The sequence below is a fragment of the Hyla sarda genome, chromosome 6 (assembly GCF_029499605.1).
Source record: "Hyla sarda isolate aHylSar1 chromosome 6, aHylSar1.hap1, whole genome shotgun sequence".
Taxonomy (NCBI): Eukaryota; Metazoa; Chordata; class Amphibia; order Anura; family Hylidae; genus Hyla; species Hyla sarda.
The window spans coordinates 120,435,573-120,456,410 of NC_079194.1; the positions used below are offsets into that span (position 1 = coordinate 120,435,573).

At 44.2% G+C, this 20,838-nt stretch overlaps 1 protein-coding gene and 1 long non-coding RNA gene across 3 annotated transcripts in view; one reads left to right on the plus strand and one right to left on the minus strand.

The window, feature by feature from the left end:
• On the plus strand, window positions 1–1,717 carry LOC130276045 (uncharacterized). The gene is made up of 2 exons (XR_008844995.1): window positions 1–537; window positions 876–1,717. It is a non-coding gene; the product is annotated as an uncharacterized LOC130276045 (long non-coding RNA).
• Window positions 888–20,838, minus strand: part of PODXL2 (podocalyxin like 2) — a 27,221-nt gene continuing 7,270 nt past the window's right edge. For both annotated transcript variants that reach the window (XM_056524861.1, XM_056524860.1), the window contains 5 exons: window positions 17,306–17,380; window positions 8,765–8,921; window positions 7,930–7,991; window positions 5,439–5,618; window positions 888–2,542 (listed from right to left, as the gene is read on the minus strand). In XM_056524861.1, coding sequence (XP_056380836.1) covers window positions 2,348–2,542; window positions 5,439–5,618; window positions 7,930–7,991; window positions 8,765–8,921; window positions 17,306–17,380 — 669 coding nt within the window. In that variant the 3' untranslated portion in view covers window positions 888–2,347. The remainder of the gene's footprint in view (window positions 2,543–5,438; window positions 5,619–7,929; window positions 7,992–8,764; window positions 8,922–17,305; window positions 17,381–20,838) is intronic.

Genomic DNA, 20,838 nt, shown 5'->3' on the forward strand with positions numbered 1-20,838 from the left:
CAATTAGAATTTTTAATGCATCACTTAATGTATCACTTATGATAGATGGAAATGTTGTATGACCATGAAGGGAATAATGTGATGTAGTATTGCAGCCTCCAGGAGAGCTCTGCCTGCAGGATGCCATTGTCTTATTACAGGGCTCCCACACAAAATTAGAAGCAGGTCTATGGTGATGTACATACAGTTCTTCAACTTTTTCTTTTTGGGAGATGAGATAATGGATCGGATTTGTGGCCTTTTTGTTATTATTCAGCAATGTTCAAACAAACTTTCCCCTATAGTAAACAAGATCCACAGTACAAACGTTCTTAAATCTCCTCAAATATTCGATTCATCTGTGTTGTAGCATGCAGGGTGAAAACCAGTTCTGATACTAAAATGAACACTATCTAGTAATAGGCCTCGGGGGGAGGTGTTCTAATGTGCTGTAAACATAGAAATAAATAGATTCTGAGTACAGATTATAATTCCAAATGAGGACGGGACTGATGTGAGTGATGACAATCTCTGTATAGCGCTGCAGAACTTAAAGGGGTTGTGCGCTGCCCTGCCTTTCGGAGCTCCGCTCGCAGCGTCCGGAAGTTCATTACTCCGAACGCTGTGTGCGGGGCTTCCGTGTTCGCGGCCGCCCCCTCGTGACGTCATGCCCGGCCCCTCAACCAAAGTCTATGGGAAGGGGGCGTGGCAGCGGTCGCACCCCCTTCCCATAGACTTTGGTTGAGGGGGCGGGCGTGACGTCACGAGGGGCCGGGCGTGACATCACGAGGGGGCGGCCGCGAACACGGAAGCCCGCACACAGCGTTCGGAGTAATGAACTTCCGGACGCTGCGAGCGGAGCTCCGAAAGGCAGGGCAGCGCACAACCCCTTTAAGATTGGTCCAAGAAGGCAGGATAAAGGTGAGATGTTTATTAAAGAGTTGTACCCATCCATTGGCTACCTCTAGAAAAGCCCTTTTAAAACTTTCTGGTGGGTTTTCAGGGCATGGACAAAAATCTCATCTTGTGAGCTATGGGCCAGCTCAAACTGAGAAATTCTGCTTAGGGAAATTCCGTGTGTATATTCAGAGTCCAGCAGGTGATGACGGCAATGCAGTCCATGCGTGATTCTGCTGAAGAAATTGAAATTTTTTGACTGAATCTAATTGACGCGTCACGCATGGGAAGCTGCTGCAATCAAGCTCCGAGCAGAAATTCCTGGCAGAATTTCTCAGTCTAAACTGGCCCTTGCACCAATGTCACTTTTATGTATTTCTAAAGCTTTCACAACATTCTGGGCTTTAAATAAAAAGATTGTATGAGACTAGAAAAACATGGCTGCCTACTTCCCAAATCAGCACCGTTGTTGCCCATGAGCTGTGTCTGTATTGCAGCTTAGCCAAGTTCAAGAGAGTTAAGCAGCAAAACCAGACACAGTCACATGCTGGCACTTAAGGTTAGTGATTTTCATGTGCATTTTGCAAATACAGGCACATATAAGATTATTATTATATAAGAATATATATCTCCTGCACTTGCTACCCTGATGCCGAGCAGCTACCCTCTTTTGCCTGCACATATAAGAGTATAATGGTTGAGATTTATCAAAACCGGTGTAGGGGAAGAGTAGTGCAGCGGCCCATAACAACCAATCAGATTGCTTTTTTTTTTTTTTTTTTAAATACCTCTGAAAAATAAGTAAAGCAATCTGATTGGTTGCTATAGAAAACTGCACCACTCTACACAGGTTTCGATAATTCTCCCCCCATGTGTCTTCCTTGGAGCCTACAAATTATATTTACTGTTTACATTTTTTAGGATATTTACTGTTATATGAAAAATCTCAATGTATTTTCTGTCCTCTTTGTGCTTTATTCATTGGCTCGGAAATTTACTTTACATTTTATTATTATTATTTCTTTTATCCAGCTATAAGGATCCATATTGCATGCAGGTGGAATCGGAAAGCGGATGAGTGGAGGAGGCAACAAATTCTGGATCTACATCACAACACGCAAAAAAAAAAAATACAATAATACTCTGCTCAGCCGAGGCCGAACTGGAATGCACCAGCAGATAAAGTTTATGCCAGATATCTGGCTCTTAATATACTCTTTGGAAGAATAAAGTGCAATCATATCAAACGTTGTAAACTGGAGAGCGGCTGGAGGGCGATGGTGAGAACGCGGGCACTCAATGATACTGTGTGCTACTTGTACTTCTGTGCTGCTACAGGCCAACAATCCATTGTGTCAACCAATCTAGTTACAGGTAATGGTTTGTGAACTAAAACAAGTAAAACCCCATGTGCCCAACAACTTAGAAATAAAAGTTCTGCTTCACCCCTGGAATCCGCCCCCTTTGGTCTCTACAGGTGAGTATCTTCTTCCATGGTGTCTGTCTCATCTTTGCTTGTCTTGTTGATTAATGTCTCCCAGCCGTCTGCCCGGTGAGAGGTCCCGCCATTAAGGCTTGTTTTCTTTTCTTGCATTTCTGATTGGCCGTCCATTGCCACATCCAGGGTGGGGTTATCATGGCAGCCATTCTCGACAAAATGCAGCTCCTTATTGCAAAAGGAACACAAATTGAATCAGCTAAACACCGAGATGACTACACATTGCATATTATGGGGAAAGGGAAGTGACTACTGCACTGGGAATATTTTGGGCTCAGTTGTCGTTTCTTTTTTTTTGTTTTTTTTTGTTTTATTTATGCAATTTTCATAAGAAAACAAAACAGTACAACTAGGAACCCCACAGGAGCGACCAGAATGCAAAAACAAGGAACAGTTACAGGTAAATAAGGACACAGAAAAACAAGGACAGCATAATAAATCTTCTCAAGGCAGTCCTATAACACCTACACAATGCGTCTCAGGAATATTCCCATCCCATGTAGCTCCCAGCCAAAACAGGCCCATCAAAACAGACACACAACCATACACACAACCCTGGGGACTCCCACCACCTACCCCTCCATGACAACAGTAGATAAGAGGCCCGCTAAGTCTGTGACCCAGACTGAACCGGAGGATCAGCTAAGGCCTCCAGAAGCAACCAAGGCAGCCAAACCTTATGAAACTTGTTTGGACAACCGTAACTAATATATAAGGCCCGATAGAGAGGAACATATTTGTTAACCAAAGCCACCCAACGGGAGAGAGGGAGTATTAGTATCTTTCCAAGCCATAATGACCACTTTACGGGCACAGAAAAGAAGAAAAAGTACCAGGAGATGCCTATGTGAACTAGACACCAGCCCATTAATAACACCCAGGAGACACACTTCTGGGGCATAAACATACGGAAACTCCAGGTGATCACACAAAAATTGCAACACTTGCCTCCAGAAAGGAACCACACATGGGCAGTCCCACACAGCATCCAAAGTGAACCTCTATGAACGTTACACTGGAAACAACTATCAGAACATGAAATCCCAATACGAAGCAAGCGGACATGCATATAACACAAGCAAAGAATAAGACGAAACTGGATAATGAGATCACGAGCACTAACAACAGTAGGATAATAGGACAGCACAACCTCCTTCCACACCTAATGTAAATTTTTGTAGTGATTTTGTGTGGATATTTTATGCAGTGTGGGGACAAGGTTTTTACAAATCCAACCACCCACTGGTGCAAGAATTTAACTACTATCTCATATACCGTATATACTCGAGTATAAGCCGAGTTTTTCTGCACGATTTTTCGTGCTGAAAACGATCCACTCGGCTTATACTCGAGTGAACTCTCCGCCTTTAAATCCCTTCATCAGTGGTCTTCAACCAACGGACCTCCAGATGTTGCAAAACTACAACTCCCAGCATGCCATCGGCTGTCCGGGCAAAACATCTGGAGGTCCGCAGGTTGAAGACCACTGTGGTCTTCATCATCATCCATTCCCCATTAGTTTTCTACTCACCTCCCCTCGGTGGGAAGTTAGGGTGAACTGGTCCGGGCCATCTATGCTGCAGGGACCGTCCGGTGGGGAGGGTTAGTCGTTCCGGGCTGTCCTTTTTCTGGGCGTGCTGGGAGTTGTAGTTTTGCAACATCTGGAGGTCCGCAGGTTGAAGACCACTGATGAAGGGATTGACAGGCGGTGATGATGAAGGGGGGGGGGATGATGACGGGGGTCTGGATGATGACATGGGGGATGATGTATTTCCCACCCTAGGCTTATAGTCGAGTCAATAACTTTTCCTGGGTTTTTGGCGTGAAATTAGGGGCCTCGGCTTATATTCGGGTCGGCTTATACTCGAGTATATATATATATATATATATATATATATATATATATATATATATATATATATATATATATACACACACACAGTGGTCCCTCAACATAGGATGGTAATTCGTTCCAAACGACCCATCGTTTGTCGAATCCATGGTATGTTGAGGGATTCGTGCAATGTAAAGTATAGGAAGCTGTACTCACCTGTCCCCGTCGCTCCGGATCACGTCCTCACCGCTCCCGATGCTGTCCCAGGGGCTCCCGATGCTGTCCCGCTGCTCCGGTGTCTTCTTCGCGATCCTCCGGCTTCTTCCGAATCTTCTGCAGGGTCCGGGCCTCGCTTTCTGGTGACGTTATTACGCTGCTGCGCCGGCACGGCGTGCGTAGTGACGTAATAACGACGCCGGAAAGCGAGGCCCGGACCCTGGAGAAGATGCGCAAGACACCGGAGGATCGCAAAGTGGACCCGTAGCAGCGGGAATAGGTAAGCGAACCTGCCAGGGATGCTTAAACTGCTATCCGACAGCAGCTTAAGCATTTTGCGCTGTCGGATAGCAGTTAATGCGATGGACCCGACATATAAAAGCATCGTATGTTGATGCTGACATCGACATGCGATGGCCTCTGAGAGGCCATCGTATGTCAATTTTATCATATGTCGGGGCCATCGTAGGTCGGGGGGGTTACTGTATATGTATATATATATATATATATATATATATATATATATATTCAACAAAAAGGACCGCACTCCCAAGGATGTCCACGGGTGCAAGCTGGTCGGGCCTAGGTCAAGAGCCCCCACAAACAGCCAGCAAAACAAAACAGCAGCACTCCGGTTAAGATGAAAGCGTGTCAGGCTTTATTCATCAGATGCCACGACGTTTCAACCGTCTCTCACAAGCCTTGACAAAGACCGTGAGAGACGGTTGAAACGTCGTGGCATCTGATGAATAAAGCCTGACACGCTTTCATCTTAACCGAAGTGCTGCTGTTTTGTTTTGCTATATATATATATATATATATATATATATATAGATATAGATATATATATAGATATATATAATTTTTTTTAAATTATAAATATTGCCCCTTATGTACAGTAATACTATAAGTACTGGACACAATAATGGATCTTTTAATTTTCGTAAGGGACTAGTGCACCAAAATTCCTTGTATGTAATATAATAGACTAGTTGTGTTCTGTGTTTTACTCACCATATTTTTTAGTTTTGGTAGCCGTCTTTGCCAGCATATGTAAATAAGACCTGCTATGATGATCATAACACAAATGGAGCCAATAATAACTAAAACTATAAAGAGTTTTCCATAATCACTCCGGGGAGGGCTGGGTCGGGACTGACAGCTGACTGTGCTGGAGTAGCTTTCAATACCAATCTGTAAAAAAGTGATAATAGGATTATTATTTAGCAAAGTTCATGAACTTCCATCATATTCCTGTGATCTGACTATAGCAAAACAGTTGCATTAGAAAGTGGTGTATAACAGAACTAACACACAGGCTATAGGGGGAGATTTATCAAAACCTGTCGAGAGGAAAAGTTGCTGAGATGCCCATAGCAACCAATCAGATCGCTTCTTTCATTTTTGAAAAGGCCTCTGAAAAATGAAAGAAGCAAACTGATTGGTTGCTATGGGCATCTCAGCAACTTTTCCTCTGTACAGGTTTTGATAAATCTCCCCCATAAAGTATATAAGGTGAAATTTCACTTGGTCTTCCTCTAGTCCAAACCACTTTCACCATACAGGGACCTCTTAGTGTTCTGATTTGTCTGTTTTGTATAAATCCAAATTTAGTGATTTTCTTGAACACATCTTTGGCAAGTGTTGCCATCTAGTGGACATCCACTGGAGTACCCCATTAAAGTTAATTTATTATTGAGTTCAGTAGTTGTGGAAATCCATCTATATTGAGTCCCCCAGTGGTGACTGCTAGCAACCACACATGTCTAGGCAAGGTATTTGGAGCTGTAAATAAGAAAACAAAGCTTCAACTATTAACCCCTTAAGGACCAGGCCCATTTTGGCCTTAAGGACGCAGCCAATTTTATTTTTGCATTTTCGTTTTTTCCTCCTCGCCTTCTAAAAATCATAAATCTTTAATATTTCCATTCACAGACCCATTTAAGGGTTTGTTTTTTGTGTCATCAATTTTACTTTGTAATGACATCACTTATTTTACCATAAAATGTATGGCGCAACCCAAAAAATATTATTTATGTGGGAAAATTGAAAAGAAAACCACAATTTAGCTAATTTTGGAAGATTTTGTTTTCACGATGTACACTTTATGTAAAAATGACGTGTGTTCTTTATTCTGTGGGTCAATACGATTAAAATGATACCCATGATATATGCTTTTCTATAATTGTACCACTTAAAAAAAATCGCAAACTATTTTAACAAAATTAGTATGTTTGAACTTACTCTATTTTGACCACCTATAACTTTCAAATTTTTCCGTATACGGAGCGGTATGAGGGCTCATTTTTTGTGCCGTGATCTGTAGTTTTTAATGGTACCACTTTTGCTTAGGTTTTACTTTTCAATAATTTTGTACAGTGACCCCCCTGACCTACGATGGCCCCAACATACGATAATTTCAACATGTGATGGCCTCTCAGAGGCCAACGCATGTTGAAGGCAGCATCAGCATACGATGCTTTTGTATGTCGGGGCCATCGCATAAATGGCTATCCGGCAGCGCTGACTGCTTCAGCTGCCGCCAGATAGCCGTTTACGGTGCCCCGTGTGCTCCGGTGATGGTCTCCTACCTGTCCTCGGGGCTCCAGGGAATCCTCTTCGGGATCCCCTCCATTGCCGGCGCTCTCCATCGCCGTAATCACGTCGCCGCGCATGCCGTCCCATCATGCAATAGGAGCGGCGTGCATAGTGACTTGATGACGGCGACGTGAGAGCGACGTTCCCGGCCAGCAGAGACGTTCCGGAGCAGCGGGGACATCATTGGACGCGGCGACAGCGAGGGAGCGCAACATCCAGGGCAGTGGTGACAAGCGGTGACGGTCCGGAGCGGCGGGGACAGGTGAGTACAACTTCCTATACTTTACATTGCACGGATCCCTCAACATACGATGGTTTCAACAAATGATGGTTCATTTGGAACAGATTACCATCGTATGTTGAGGGACCACTGTATTAAATTTTTTTGGAATAAAATGTGACAAAAATGCAGCAATTTTTATTTACATTTACGCCGTTCACCATACGGGATAATTAACAATATATTTTGATAGTTCAGACTTTAGCGCACGAGGCGATACCAAATATGACATAGCACTGATCAGTATTATCAGTGATCTTCTGCTCTGGTCTGCTCTATCTCAGACCAGAGCAGAAGACCCCTGGAGACGGCCGGAGGCAGGTGAGGGAACCTCCGTCCGCCATTATGGATGATTGGATCCCCGCGGCAGCGCTGCGGGCGATCCAATCATCCATTTAAAGTACTGCACTGCCACAGATGCCGTGATCTGTATTGATCACGGCATCTGAGAGGTTAATGGCAGACATCCGCGCGATCGCGGATGTCCACCATTACTGGCAGGTCCCTGGCTGCTGATAAATGTACATCATGGTGCGTTAAGTACCATGGTGACAGACATTTACATCCATTGTCGTTAATGGGTTAAAAAGATTTATTATGAAAATCTAGGTTGTATATAGCACTAACCTCTGCAAGGCTCCTCTTTATGTCTCCAAGCGCTGTGAATACATCTTTCACAGGAACCACACCTTTAGAGAAGAGAGAGAGTGAATAAGCCCTTACAGTACAAAGAGGAATTCATAATTGGGAAAAACAAAGTAAGGCTCTAACATTACTATGGGAACTGTGGAAGAGGGCACCTAGCACTTATAGAATCCTTTATTGTACTTTATGTCAGCATTGCTCAAGCGCGGCCCTCAGGACCCCCCAACAGGTCATGTTTTCAGGATTTTCTTAGTCTTTCACAGGTGATATAATTGTGGTGATGCCTGATTCACTGACCATAATTATATCACCTGTGAAAGACTAAGGAAATCCTGAAAACATGACCTGTTGGGGGGTCCTGAGGGCCGCGCTTAAGAAACACTGCTTTATGTGATTGGTCTTAAAGGGGTTGTGCGCTGCCCTGCCTTTCGGAGCTCCGCTCGCAGCGTCCGGAAGTTCATTACTCTGAACGCTGTGTGCGGGCTTCCGTGTTCGCGGCCGCCCCCTCGTGACGTCCCGCCCGCCCCCTCAACGAAAGTCTATGGGAAGGGGGTGCGACCACTGTCACGCCCCCTTCCCATAGACTTTGGTTGAGGGGGCGGGCGTGACGTCACGAGGGGGCGGCCGCGAACACGGAAGCCCGCACACAGCGTTCGGCTTAATGAACTTCCGGACGCTGCGAGCGGAGCTCCAAAAGGCAGGGCAGCGCACAACCCCTTTAATAGTCATTCTCTGTCATTTTCCTATACACCTTTCGTTTGGTGCTTGTTTTGGCCTATCATCAGTTGATGTACTTTTATGAGGCCTAGAGACTTACGTTCCTCATCTGTGACTGTCATTAGTAGATGGTTATCATTTTCATTAGGTTTGCTCAGGAAGATCACCCAGTCTCTCTGTGGTGGATCTGTTTTCCATGCTAGAGCCCCCTCCAACAATGAGAGTAGATGCTGCCCCCTCTGCCATCTGAACTCTTCCTATAACGAAAGATAACACAGTTCAGTGAGTCTTTATTATCACTTACTGACCGTACAAGAACAAACTAGGAACTATTATTCCTTATATTATTCAGAATCCTTCCCTGTAAAAACCACAATGGACCTTAAGTGGGGAAAGATAATGCGGGAGATTTATCATTGCATTTAGAGTTATTTTGTTGTCTATATTTGGCACAGTGGGGATTTTTTGCGACTTTTCAAATAGACATTGTTCACAATGTTGACTTGCAGTACACCATTTATCATAGAAACGTAGAATGTGTCGGCAGATAAGAACTATTTGGCCCCTCTAGTCTGCCCAATAATCTGAATACCATGAATAGTCCCTGATCCCATCTTATATGAAGGATAGCTTTATGCTTATCCCATGCATGTTTAAACTCCTTCACTGTATTTGCAGCGACCACTTCTGCAGGAAGGCTATTCCATGCATCCACTACTCTCTCAGTGAAGTAATACTTCCTGATATTACTGCATAAGCCTTTGCCCCTCTAATTTAACACTATGTCTTCTTGGGGTAGTTTTTCTTCTTTTAAATATGCTCTACTCCTTTACCGTATTGATTCCCTTTATGTATTTCAAAGTCTCTATCATATCCCCTCTGTCTCTTCTTTCTTCCAAGCTATACATGTTAAGGTCCTTTAACCTTTCCTGGTAAGTTTTATTCTGCAGTCCATGTACTAGTTTAGTAGCTCTTCTCTGAACTCTCTCCAGAGTATCTATATCCTTTTGGAGATATGGCCTCCAGTAATGCGCACAATACTCCAAGTGAGGTCTCACCAGTGTTCTGTACAGCGGCATGAGCACTTCTCTCTTTCTACTGCTAATACCTCTCCCTATACATCCGAGCATTCTGCTAGTGTTTCCTGCTGATCTATTACATTGTCTTCATGCCTTGAAGTCTTCTGAAATAATTACCTCTAAATCCCTTTTCTCAGATACTGAGGTCAGGACTGTGTCAAATATTCTATATTCTGCCCGAGGGTTTTTACACCCCAGGTGCATTTTCTTGCACTTATCCACATTAAATTTCAGTTGCCAGAGTTCTGACCATTCTTCTAGTTTGCCTAAATCCTTTTCCATTTGGCATATCCCTCCAGGAACATCAACCCTGTTACATATCTTTGTGTCATCAGCAAAAAGACACACCTTACCATCGAGACCTTTTGCAATATCACTAATGAAGATATTAAACAATATTGGTCCCAGTACAGATCCCTGAGGTACCCCCACTGGTGACAAGACCTTGCTCTGAATATTCTCCATTGACTACAACTCTGTTGTCTGTCACTCAGCCACTGCCTAATCCACTCAACAATATGGGAGTCCAGCCTCAATGACTATAGTTTATTGATAAGTCTTCTATGTGGGACAGTGTCAAAAGCCTTACTAAAATCTAGATATGCGATGTCTACTGCCCCTCCGCCATCTATTATTTTAGTCACCCAATCAAAAAAAAATCTATAAGATTTGTTTGACATGATCTCCCTGAAGTAAACCCATGTTGTTTTTCATCTTGCAATCCATGGGATTTTAGATGTTCCACAATCCTATCCTTTAGTAGGGTTTTCCATTAATTTCCCCATTATTGATGTCAGACTATCCTTTTAGGGGCTTCCGATTCTATGCAGTGCACTTTTCGGTAAAAATTACACCTTATCTTCATTCTGTAGGTCCATACGGTCACAAGGATACCCATTTTATATAGGTTTTATTTTATTTTACTACTTAAATTTATTTTAACTACATGCACCAAAATTAGTTTAAAATTGTCATCTTCTTACCCCTATAATTTTTTTATTTTTCTACATGCGGAGATGTATGAGGGCTAATTTTTTTGCGCCATGATCTGAAGTTTTTATCGTACCATTTTTGTTTTGATAGGACTTTTTGATCGCTTTTTATACATTTTTTTTGGGTATACAAAGTGACAAAAATATGCAATTTTGGACTTTGGAATTTTTTTACATGTACATTGACCGTGCAGTTTGATTAACATTATATTTTTATAGTTCGGACATTTATGCATGCGGCCATACCACGTTTATTTTTGTTATTTTTTTTTTTTTATGGGAAAAGGCGGGTGATTCAAACTTTTATTTGGGAAGGGTTTAATTCACATTTATTAACTTATTTTTTTTTTTTACTTTTTTGCACTGCCATAGCATAGCATTGATCAGTGTTATCTGGGCTCAATTGCTCCAGGTTGCTAAGGCTGTCTGGAGCATCGCAGAAGAGATCAAATGGCAAGGAGGCAGGTAAGGGCTCTCCCGCCTTCCTCTCAGCATATCGGGACACCGCGGTTTCACCACAGTGATCCCGATCAGCCCGACTGAGCTGCCGGGAATGCTTTTTTTTTTCCATTTTAGACGCATTAGACACGGGTCCCGGCTGCTGAGAGCCGTCATAGACTCCGCGTCATAGAAGGGGAGCGAGATCAGGGCATACAGGTATGCCCTTGGTCCCAGAGGGGTTAAATGGAATGACAATGATGGCAACATTTACTAAGCTAAAACTGACTAGTTTTTGTCGGGTTATTTTGGTGCATAACGTCTGCGACAGTGTGCGCCAGGAAAATCCGACAAACCCGACATTGCTTTGTGAAAAGCAGAAAAAGGGGTGTGGTCTGTCGACCTATTTACTATTGAATTCCCAGAAAATCCTGTGAATTAACCCCTTAAGGACGCAGCCCTTTTTCACTTTAAGGACTGAGCCCTTTTTCGCAATTATGACCACCGTCACTTTACAAATAACGCGAAAACACTTTTACCGAATATTCTGATTCAGAGATTGTTTTTTCGTGACATATTCTACTTTATTTTGGTGGTAAATTTTCTGCATTAATTGCATCCTTTTTTCATGAAAATTTTGCATTTTTCTAACTTTGAAGCTCTCTAATTGTAAAGAAAATGGATATTCCAAATAAATTTTATTTTTCTTCACAAACACAATATGTCTACTTTATGTTGGAATCATAAAATGGACATATTTTTGCTTTTTGAAAAAATTAGAGGGCTTCAAAGTAGAGCAGCAATTTTCAAAAATGTCATGAAAATTGCTAAATCTGAAGGGACAGATGTTACAGAACTACAACTCCCAGCATGCCTGGGCAGTCAAGGCATGCTGAGAGTTGTAGTTTGGCAACATCTGGAGGGCTACTGTTTGGACACCACTGTAACAGTGGTCTCCAAACTGTGACCCTCCAGATGTTGCAAAACTACAACTCCCAGCATGCCCAGACAGCCTTTGGCTGTCTGGGCATGCTGGGAGTTGCAGTTTGGCCCCCCTAGTGGTTGCCACAGTGGTTACTCAGTGCCCCCCTAGTGGTTACTCAGTGGTCTGAGTAATGGCAGGGGATAGAAGTAGATCGCAGCTTTGCGACCTCACTCCTATCCTTTAGGCTGATCGGGGCTGTTGCTGACAACTCCGATCAGCCCTATTTTCCGGGTGATCGGGTCACCAGAGACCCCATCAGCCCGGAATTGGAGAAAATCACATGTCGGAATTGACATGCGATTTTCTCCGATCGCCGACATGGGGGGGTCTCAGGACCCCCTGGGCGATGTGCCAGGGTGCCTGCTGAATGATTTCAGCAGGCATCCATCTCCGGTCCCCAACCGGCTAGCGGTGGGGACCGGATTTCCCACGGGCGTATGGATACGCCCTCGGTCCTTAAGGACTCGGAATGCAGGGCGTATCCATACGCCCTGTGTCCTGAAGAGGTTAATGGCTGGAAATTTCCACCTAGAAATAGCTGGTCAGGCAATTTTCCTGACTTGTAAATCTGTGAATCCTCACAGTAAATAGAGAGGAATCCTACAAGTATGAAACACTTCCCACTAGAAAGAACCCATCACTCTAAGTAAATGAGAGCCGATATCTCAGAAACTTCAGGCACATGCTGCAGAGAATATTATGCAGGGTTTCTCTCTCTGTACTCTGATTCCCCTGACTTGTTGTGACCAGTAGGATCACACTCTTCCGGGTGTAACCAGGCATCTCCTGAGAGTCTCTTCAGCGGCTCTCCCTGGCTCTGGCTTCAGATTTGCAGCTTACATTGGCATTCCTCTGGGACTTACAAGATTTGGACATTCACTCAGAACTTTCAGACAATGCTGACACTGTTCCAGGTCTTGCAACACAATCTGGTGCAATTCATGTCCAATCTGGCTAGGCTGCACTAGGACCCTGGCTCTTCCTCTCCAGACAGTACCTCTGGAGCCCCTCTCCTGATTTCCCACTAACTCAACTGTTGACTTACTCTTCCTGGCCGCAAACTCCAGACCCCAACTCCTGACTCTCATCCTTACATTCATCTTTTCCCTTCATAGCCTCTAAAAAGGACCAAATAACCTGTCCAGCCAAGGATGACCGCAGCATCTCCCCAGATGGATGACACAGGTGTTACATTTTGTAAAGCCACCACCATCAGATTCTGGAAATGTGTTCTGTGGTGTGATACATGGTTCATCTTCCAGTCTGATAGATGGCTCTGGGTTTGGCAGATGCCAGGTTACCACTTCCTGCCCCTCTGTTCAGAAGCAAAGTGCCTACTGTAGAGTTTGGGGGAATTAAGAATAATGGTCTAGGGCTCTTTTTCATGTTTTACAGTCCAGTGGAAAGGCCTTCCCAAAAAAGTGCAGCATCAAGGCGAGATGTACTCTATACTAATTCCCGTGTTCAACAAGTGAATTGGAGGGGCAAGCTGTGCATAACTAGCTTGCCCCCTGACTGGTGAGCATATAAGGGGTTAAGAAATATACAGGCAAGGTTTTTAGCCCCCTCCCCGCCTGTAAAACTTGTCAGTGGTATAGTGGTATGTCCCATGGGTGGGGGGGGGGGGGGAAGGAGTGCACCAATCAGGGGTTTAATAGTTTCCCGGGCTTTCAGGGCCCTCCCCTGGGTATTTATAGCTGTGGTGCCTCCCTTCCCCCCTCAATCTGCCCAGGACCCGGAGTTTTGCCCTCCCTCCCTTTTTTGTATCTCTGTTTATTGTAAGTCACAGCTTGGCGGTAAGAAGAAGGTGAAAGCGGGGGCAACATGGGGTAGACCTCCACACAGGACGGTGTGGCAGCACCTCTCGGGTTGGTAAGAAGCCAATCGGTGTCTTTGTTACAGTTAAATTGTTATTTATATAAGTAATTTTATAAATAAAACTGTGGCCGATTCCCACCCACGGAAAAGTTAAATTGTTGTTGTGTCAGGTATTATTTAATTATTTATTGTAGTAAGGGGGAGGGGTAGTTATAGCCTGCTAGGAGGTAATTGGGTCTCAACAGTCATAATATTTTTTGTTTGTCTATGTAGCATATATACAGTCATGGCCGTAAATGTAGGCACCCCAGAAGTTTTTCAAGAAAATGAAATATTTCTCACAGAAAAGGATTGCAGTAACACATGTTTTGCTATACACATGTTTATTCCCTTTGTGTGTATTGGAACTAAACCAAAAAAGGGAGGAAAAAAAGCAAATTGGACATAATGTCACACCAAACTCCAAAAATGGTCTGGACAAAACTATTGGCACCCTTTGGTTGCACACACTTTGGAAAAAATAACTGAAATCAGTCCCTTCCTATAATCATCAATAAGCTTCTTACACCTCTCAGCCGGAATGTTGGACCACTCTTCCTTTGCAAACCGCTCCAGACCTCTCTTATTGGAAGGGCGCCTTTTCCCAACAGCAATTTTAAGATCTCTCCACAGGTTTTCAATGGGATTAAGATCTAGACTCATTTTTGGCCACTTCAGAACTCTCCAGCGCTTTGTTGCCATCCATTTCTGGGTGATTTTTGACGTATGTTTGGGGTCATTGTCCTGCTGAAAGACCCAAGATCTCAGACACAACCTAGATTTCACACACTGGGCTGTACAGTACGACCCAAAATCCATTGGTAATCCTCAGATTTCATGATGCCTTGCACACATTCATACTTATAGGCTGCCCTAGGGCAACCCAAAGGACCCTATTTTCCCATATAAGAAAACAGGGGGGGGGGGGGGGTATTGTTAAAAGTGCAATCTATATTTACTGTATCCGCACAAACAGATTAAAATATGCAAGTGCCTATAGCCCTTCACTATTGATCATGTCCTGACTAGCCAGTCTTGGACTATTGTATAACCTGAACGATGCTGGGTGTCTGCAGTTACATCCGCATCTAAGGAGACATAGGCATGGACACTGACAATTAATCCAAGGTGGAACGGCCCCCCTCGACATGTTTCGCCAACAGAGTGGCTTTGTCAAGAGGCTAATGCACACATTCAAGGCACCCAGTGCCAAAGGCAGCAAAACAACCCCAAAACATCATTGAACCTCCACCATATTTCACTGTAGGTACTGTGTTCTTTTCTTTGTAGGCCTCATCCCGTTTTCGATAAACAGTAGAATGATGTGCTTTACCAAAAAGCTCTATCTTGGTTTCATCTGTCCACAAGACGTTTTCCCAGAAGGATTTTGGCTTACTCAAGTTAATTTTGGCAAAATGTAGTTTTTATATGTTTCTGTGTCAGCAGTGGGTTCCTCCTGGGTCTCCAGCCATAGCGTTTCATTTCATTTAAATGTCGATGGATAGTTTGCGCTGACACTGATGCTCCATGAGCCTTCAGGACAGCTTGAATATCTTTGGAACTTGTTTGGGGCTGCTTATCCACCATCCAGACTATCCTGTGTTTACACCTTTCATCAATTTTTCTCTTCCGTCAATGCCCAGGGAGATTAGCTACATTGCCATGTGTTGCAAACTTCTTGATAATGTTGCGCACTGTGGACAAAGGCAAATCTAGATCTTTGGGAATGGACTTGTAAGCTTGAGATTGTTGATATTTTTCCACAATTTTGAAAGGGTGTCAATAAATTTGTCCAACCCATTTTTGGAGTTTGGTGTGACTTTATGTCCAATTGGCTTTTTTTTCCTTCCTTTTTTGGTTTAGTTCCAATACACACAAAGGGAATAAATATGTGTATAGGAAAACGTGTTACTGCAATCCTTTTCTGTGAGAAATACTTCATTTTCAATTTCGGGGGTGCCAACATTTACGGCCATAACTGTATAAACCCAAACCAAGTGGCCACTAAAATCTTATACACACAGCAGTACTACATGACATAAAAGGTGAGGGACTTGTATTAGTCGATCCATGTAACTGAAGACAGCTCCATGGTCACTAGTGAGGCCTAGCCACTGATAGAATTCTCTTATGTGTTCGCAGCTCAACACTTTACGGTAATGAAAGGGTCAATGACTTATGAAAGGTCACTGAGCACTTCCACATTCCACCCTCCTGCTAGGCAGGCTGTCTAATCCCAGCTGCTGTTGCCATAGCAATGTGGAAACCCTGGAGATGGTTAATAAAGACAGTCGACAGTTGTCATGGATACTGCTAAATCTCAGGGCAGGCTCCGGCCTGCACTTTCAACAAAACAATTTGGAGGCAGAATTTGTCACAAAATCCTGTCCTTGGCAGCTACGGAGGCAATAAATCACTGTAAATTTGTTTGTGTCTCGAGGCTTAACCAGTGTTGAATTCATCCTTATAGCGCCCTCCAATGGACAGATGTACAACTCAAAGCCGAGCTGTACTAGGAATGCTTTTTGTTATATCCCTGTGCTGTCTTCCTATTTCTGCCAGTGACCTTTTATTCCTCTTACAGCAACCCTTTTTTGGTCAAAAAAAAGACACCATTTAGTCTCAGTGTCACCCAATATCATAGAAATGCTTAACCCTTTCCTTCTACTCTCTCTGTGGCTCCTACAATTAGGTTTTAAACTGAATAAATGTTGTGTTTAATCAAAGCCTAAGCTGTGGCTTCTTTGTCTTTATCTTAAAGAGGAACTCCAGTACATAAGTACTTATCCCCTATCCACAGGATAGGGGATAAGTATCTGACCGCGGGGGGGGGGGGGGGGCTGCTGGGACCCCACACAATTTCTGGCTCTTCCCAAGCACGGAGCAACCTCTGCTCCGTGCACGGATTCCTGTTGACTACCAAATGAATCTGTGGCCACCACACCCCTCCATGTATGTTTATAGGAGAGCCGGAGATACAGCGCTTGTGTATCTTCAGCTCTTATAGAGATACATGGAGGGGTGTGTTGGCCACCGCTTCGTGCAATGTTCAACAGTAATCTGTGTGCCAAGCAGGGGTCTGACCACTGTGAATAGGGGATAAATACTTATGTACCGGAGTTTCTCTTTAAGCCATTTGTAAGAATAAGGGATTATGAAGTAATCTTATAGAAAATAGTGGGGTTCTGTCCTCCCCAAAGCATCAGGACCTATTGAGTTCTGCTCAAATGGCCTCATAATGATTGATGGCCATTATAACATCACAGGCGGACAGCCATACATGTACTTACACAGTCAATATCATCCGACATGTTTAATATAACATAGTTTTTTCCAGCCAAATTAATCCAATCCTTGCAGATTACCTGGAAATAATAAAAAAAAAAACACTAACTATAATGAACATTGGAAAGTATTTGTAAAAATTGAGTTGCTGTAGTGACAGACTAGACTATCTGGACCTTAATGGGTTATTCTGGAAAAATATTCTTACATTTAAAACTACTCAGGGTTCAGGAAAAAAAAACACTTACTCACCTGCTGCTAATCCCCTGCCAGTGCTGTTCCGACATACCATTTCCACTGTCACTGTCTGCAGGGGGGTGTCACTGCTGCAGTGATTGGGTGAGCAGGCATGTCCTATGTGTTGGGACAGAGAACAGGAAGCGCTGACAGTGGGGACAGGTACCATTGGACCGGCACTGGCAGAAGATTGGCAGCAGTTTAATTTTATCCTGACACCCTGAGAAGTTTTAAATGTAAAAGTATTTCTCTAGATTCCACACAACAGCTACAATGGTAAACATATGAAGTTATCACCAAAAAAACAGAAAGGATTATTGACAAAAAAAAAATTCACAGAAGCATAAAATCCAACAATCTCTACGATCAGCTTCAGAAAGCCATCCCTTGGTGGGCCATTCAGCCACTACATGTGATGAAAAGGTTACAACACCTTGCAATGCGTAATGTTCTGGCAATTAAAATTCTTCATTTAAGCTCTCTCCTTCCTTCTGACTGGTGGTTAACGCTGTTACACCCATTTTTTCTTCGCTTGTACCTACCATATATGAATTGGCTGGTTTCTGATGCTGACGTCGGGGAGCTGCACCACCTAGATTTCTACCACATGCGCATATTGCTGTTGTGTCATTCTATACAACAGAGCAAGATGAGCAAGATCCCTAACAGAGATCCTTTGTGTTATCATCACCGTCCCATTGAAAAAAACGTTGTTATTGCTCCATGAGGAGCTCTGCTCTTTTTTAGATTGTTTCAGAACTGAAGATGACATTCTTGTTTTTTATACCACAGTGTAAATCAAGATCCAACATCATGACATATTTAAATGAGCACTGTCAGAATTAAAAACTTTTTATATGTTGTACATCTTGCCAAAACATTAACCTTTCTACTATACTTCATAGGAAAATGTTATTTCCTTTTTATAGAAATCATAGCATATAAAATCATGGCTTTGTCCAAGCTGAAGCAAAGACATGGACAAAGTCCAGTAAGTGAGGGGGCTAGCGCTCCTCTGATAGGACAGGGGAAAGCACAGAGGAGTCCTATCAGACAGGAGAGAGCACAGAGGAGTCCTATTAGACAGGAGAGAACACAGAGGAGTCTTATCAGACAGGGGAGAGCACAGAGAAGTACTATCAGACAGGAGAGAGCACAGAGGAGTACTATCAGACAGGAGAGAGCACAGAGGAGTACTATCAGTCAGGAGGGAGCACAGAGGAGTACAATCAGACAGAAGAGAGCACAGAGGAGTGCTATGAGACAGGAGAGAGCACAGAGGAGTGCTGTCAGACAGGAGAGACCACAGAGGAATACTATCAGACAGGAGAGAGCACAGAGGAGTACTATCAGACAGGAGAGAGCACAGAGGAGTACTATCATACAGGAGAGAGCACAGAGGAGTACTATCAGACAGGAGAGAGCACAGAGGAGTCCTATCAGACAGGAGAGAGCACAGAGGAGTCCTATTAGACAGGAGAGAACACAGAGGAGTCCTATCAGACAGGGGAGAGCACAGAGAAGTACTATCAGACAGGAGAGAGCACAGAGGAGTACTATCAGACAGGAGAGAGCACAGAGGAGTACTATCAGTCAGGAGAGAGCACAGAGGAGTACAATCAGACAGAAGAGAGCACAGAGGAGTGCTATGAGACAGGAGAGAGCACAGAGGAGTGCTGTCAGACAGGAGAGAGCACAGAGGAATACTATCAGACAGGAGAGAGCACAGAGGAGTACTATCAGACAGGAGAGAGCACAGAGGAGTACCATCAGACAGGAGAGAGCACACAGGAGTACCATCAGACAGGAGAGAGCACAGAGGAATACTATCAGACAGGAGAGAGCACAGAGGAGTACTATCAGACAGGAGAGAGCACAGAGGAGTCCTATCAGACAGGAGAGAGCATAGAAGAGTACTATCAGACAGGAGAGAGCACAGAGGAGTGCTATCAGACAGGACAGAGCACAGGGGAGTCCTATCAGACAGGAGAGAGCACAGAAGAGTACTATCAGACAGGAGAGAGCACAGAGGAGTGCTATCAGACAGGAGAGAGCACAGAGTAGTACTGTCAGACAGGAGAGAGCACAGGGGAGTACTATCAGACAGGAGAGAGCCCAGAGGAGTACTATCAGACAGGAGAGAGCCCAGAGGAGTACTATCAGACAGGAGAGAGCACAGAGGAGTACTATCAGTCAGGAGAGAGCACAGAGGAGTACAATCAGACAGAAGAGAGCACAGAGGAGTGCTATGAGACAGGAGAGAGCACAGAGGAGTGCTATCAGACAGTAGAGAGCAGAGAGGAGTACTATCAGACAGGAGAGAGCACAGAGGAGTACTATCAGACAATAGAGAACACAGAGGTGTACTATCAGACAGGAGAGAGCACAGGGGAGTGCTATAAGACAGGAGAGAGCACAGAGGAGTACTATCAGACAATAGAGAGCACAGAGGTGTACAATCAGACAGGAGAGAGCACAGGGGAGTGCTATAAGACAGGAGAGAGCACAGAGGAGTGCTATCAGACAGGAGAGAGCACAGAAGAGTCCTATCAGACAGGCGAGAGCACAGAGGAGTACCATCAGAGAGGAGATAGCACAGGGGCATCCTATGAGACAGGAGAGAGCACAGAGGAGTACTATCAGACAGGGGAGAGCACAGATGAGTCCTATGAGACAGGAGAGAGCACAGAGGAGTGCTATCAGACAGGAGAGAGCACAGAGGAGTACTATCAGACAGGAGAGAGCACAGAGGAGTACTATCAGACAATAGAGAGCACAGAGGTGTACTATCAGACAGGAGAGAGCACAGGGGAGTACTATAAGACAGGAGAGAGCACAGAGGAGTGTTATCAGACAATAGAGAGCACAGAGGTGTACTATCAGACAGGAGAGAGCACAGAGGAGTGCTATCAGACAGGAGAGAGCACAGAGTAGTTCTGTCAGACAGGAGAGAGCACAGGGGAGTACTATCAGACAGGAGAGAGCACAGAGGAGTACTATCAGACAGGAGAGAGCCCAGAGGAGTACTATCAGACAGGAGAGAGCACAGAGGAGTACTATCAGTCAGGAGAGAGCACAGAGGAGTACAATCAGACAGAAGAGAGCACAGAGGAGTGCTATGAGACAGGAGAGAGCACAGAGGAGTGCTATCAGACAGGAGAGAGCACAGAGGAGTACTATCAGACAGGAGAGAGCACAGAGTAGTACTGTCAGACAGGAGAGAGCACAGGGGAGTACTATCAGACAGGAGAGAGCACAGAGGAGTACTATCAGACAGGAGAGAGCCCAGAGGAGTACTATC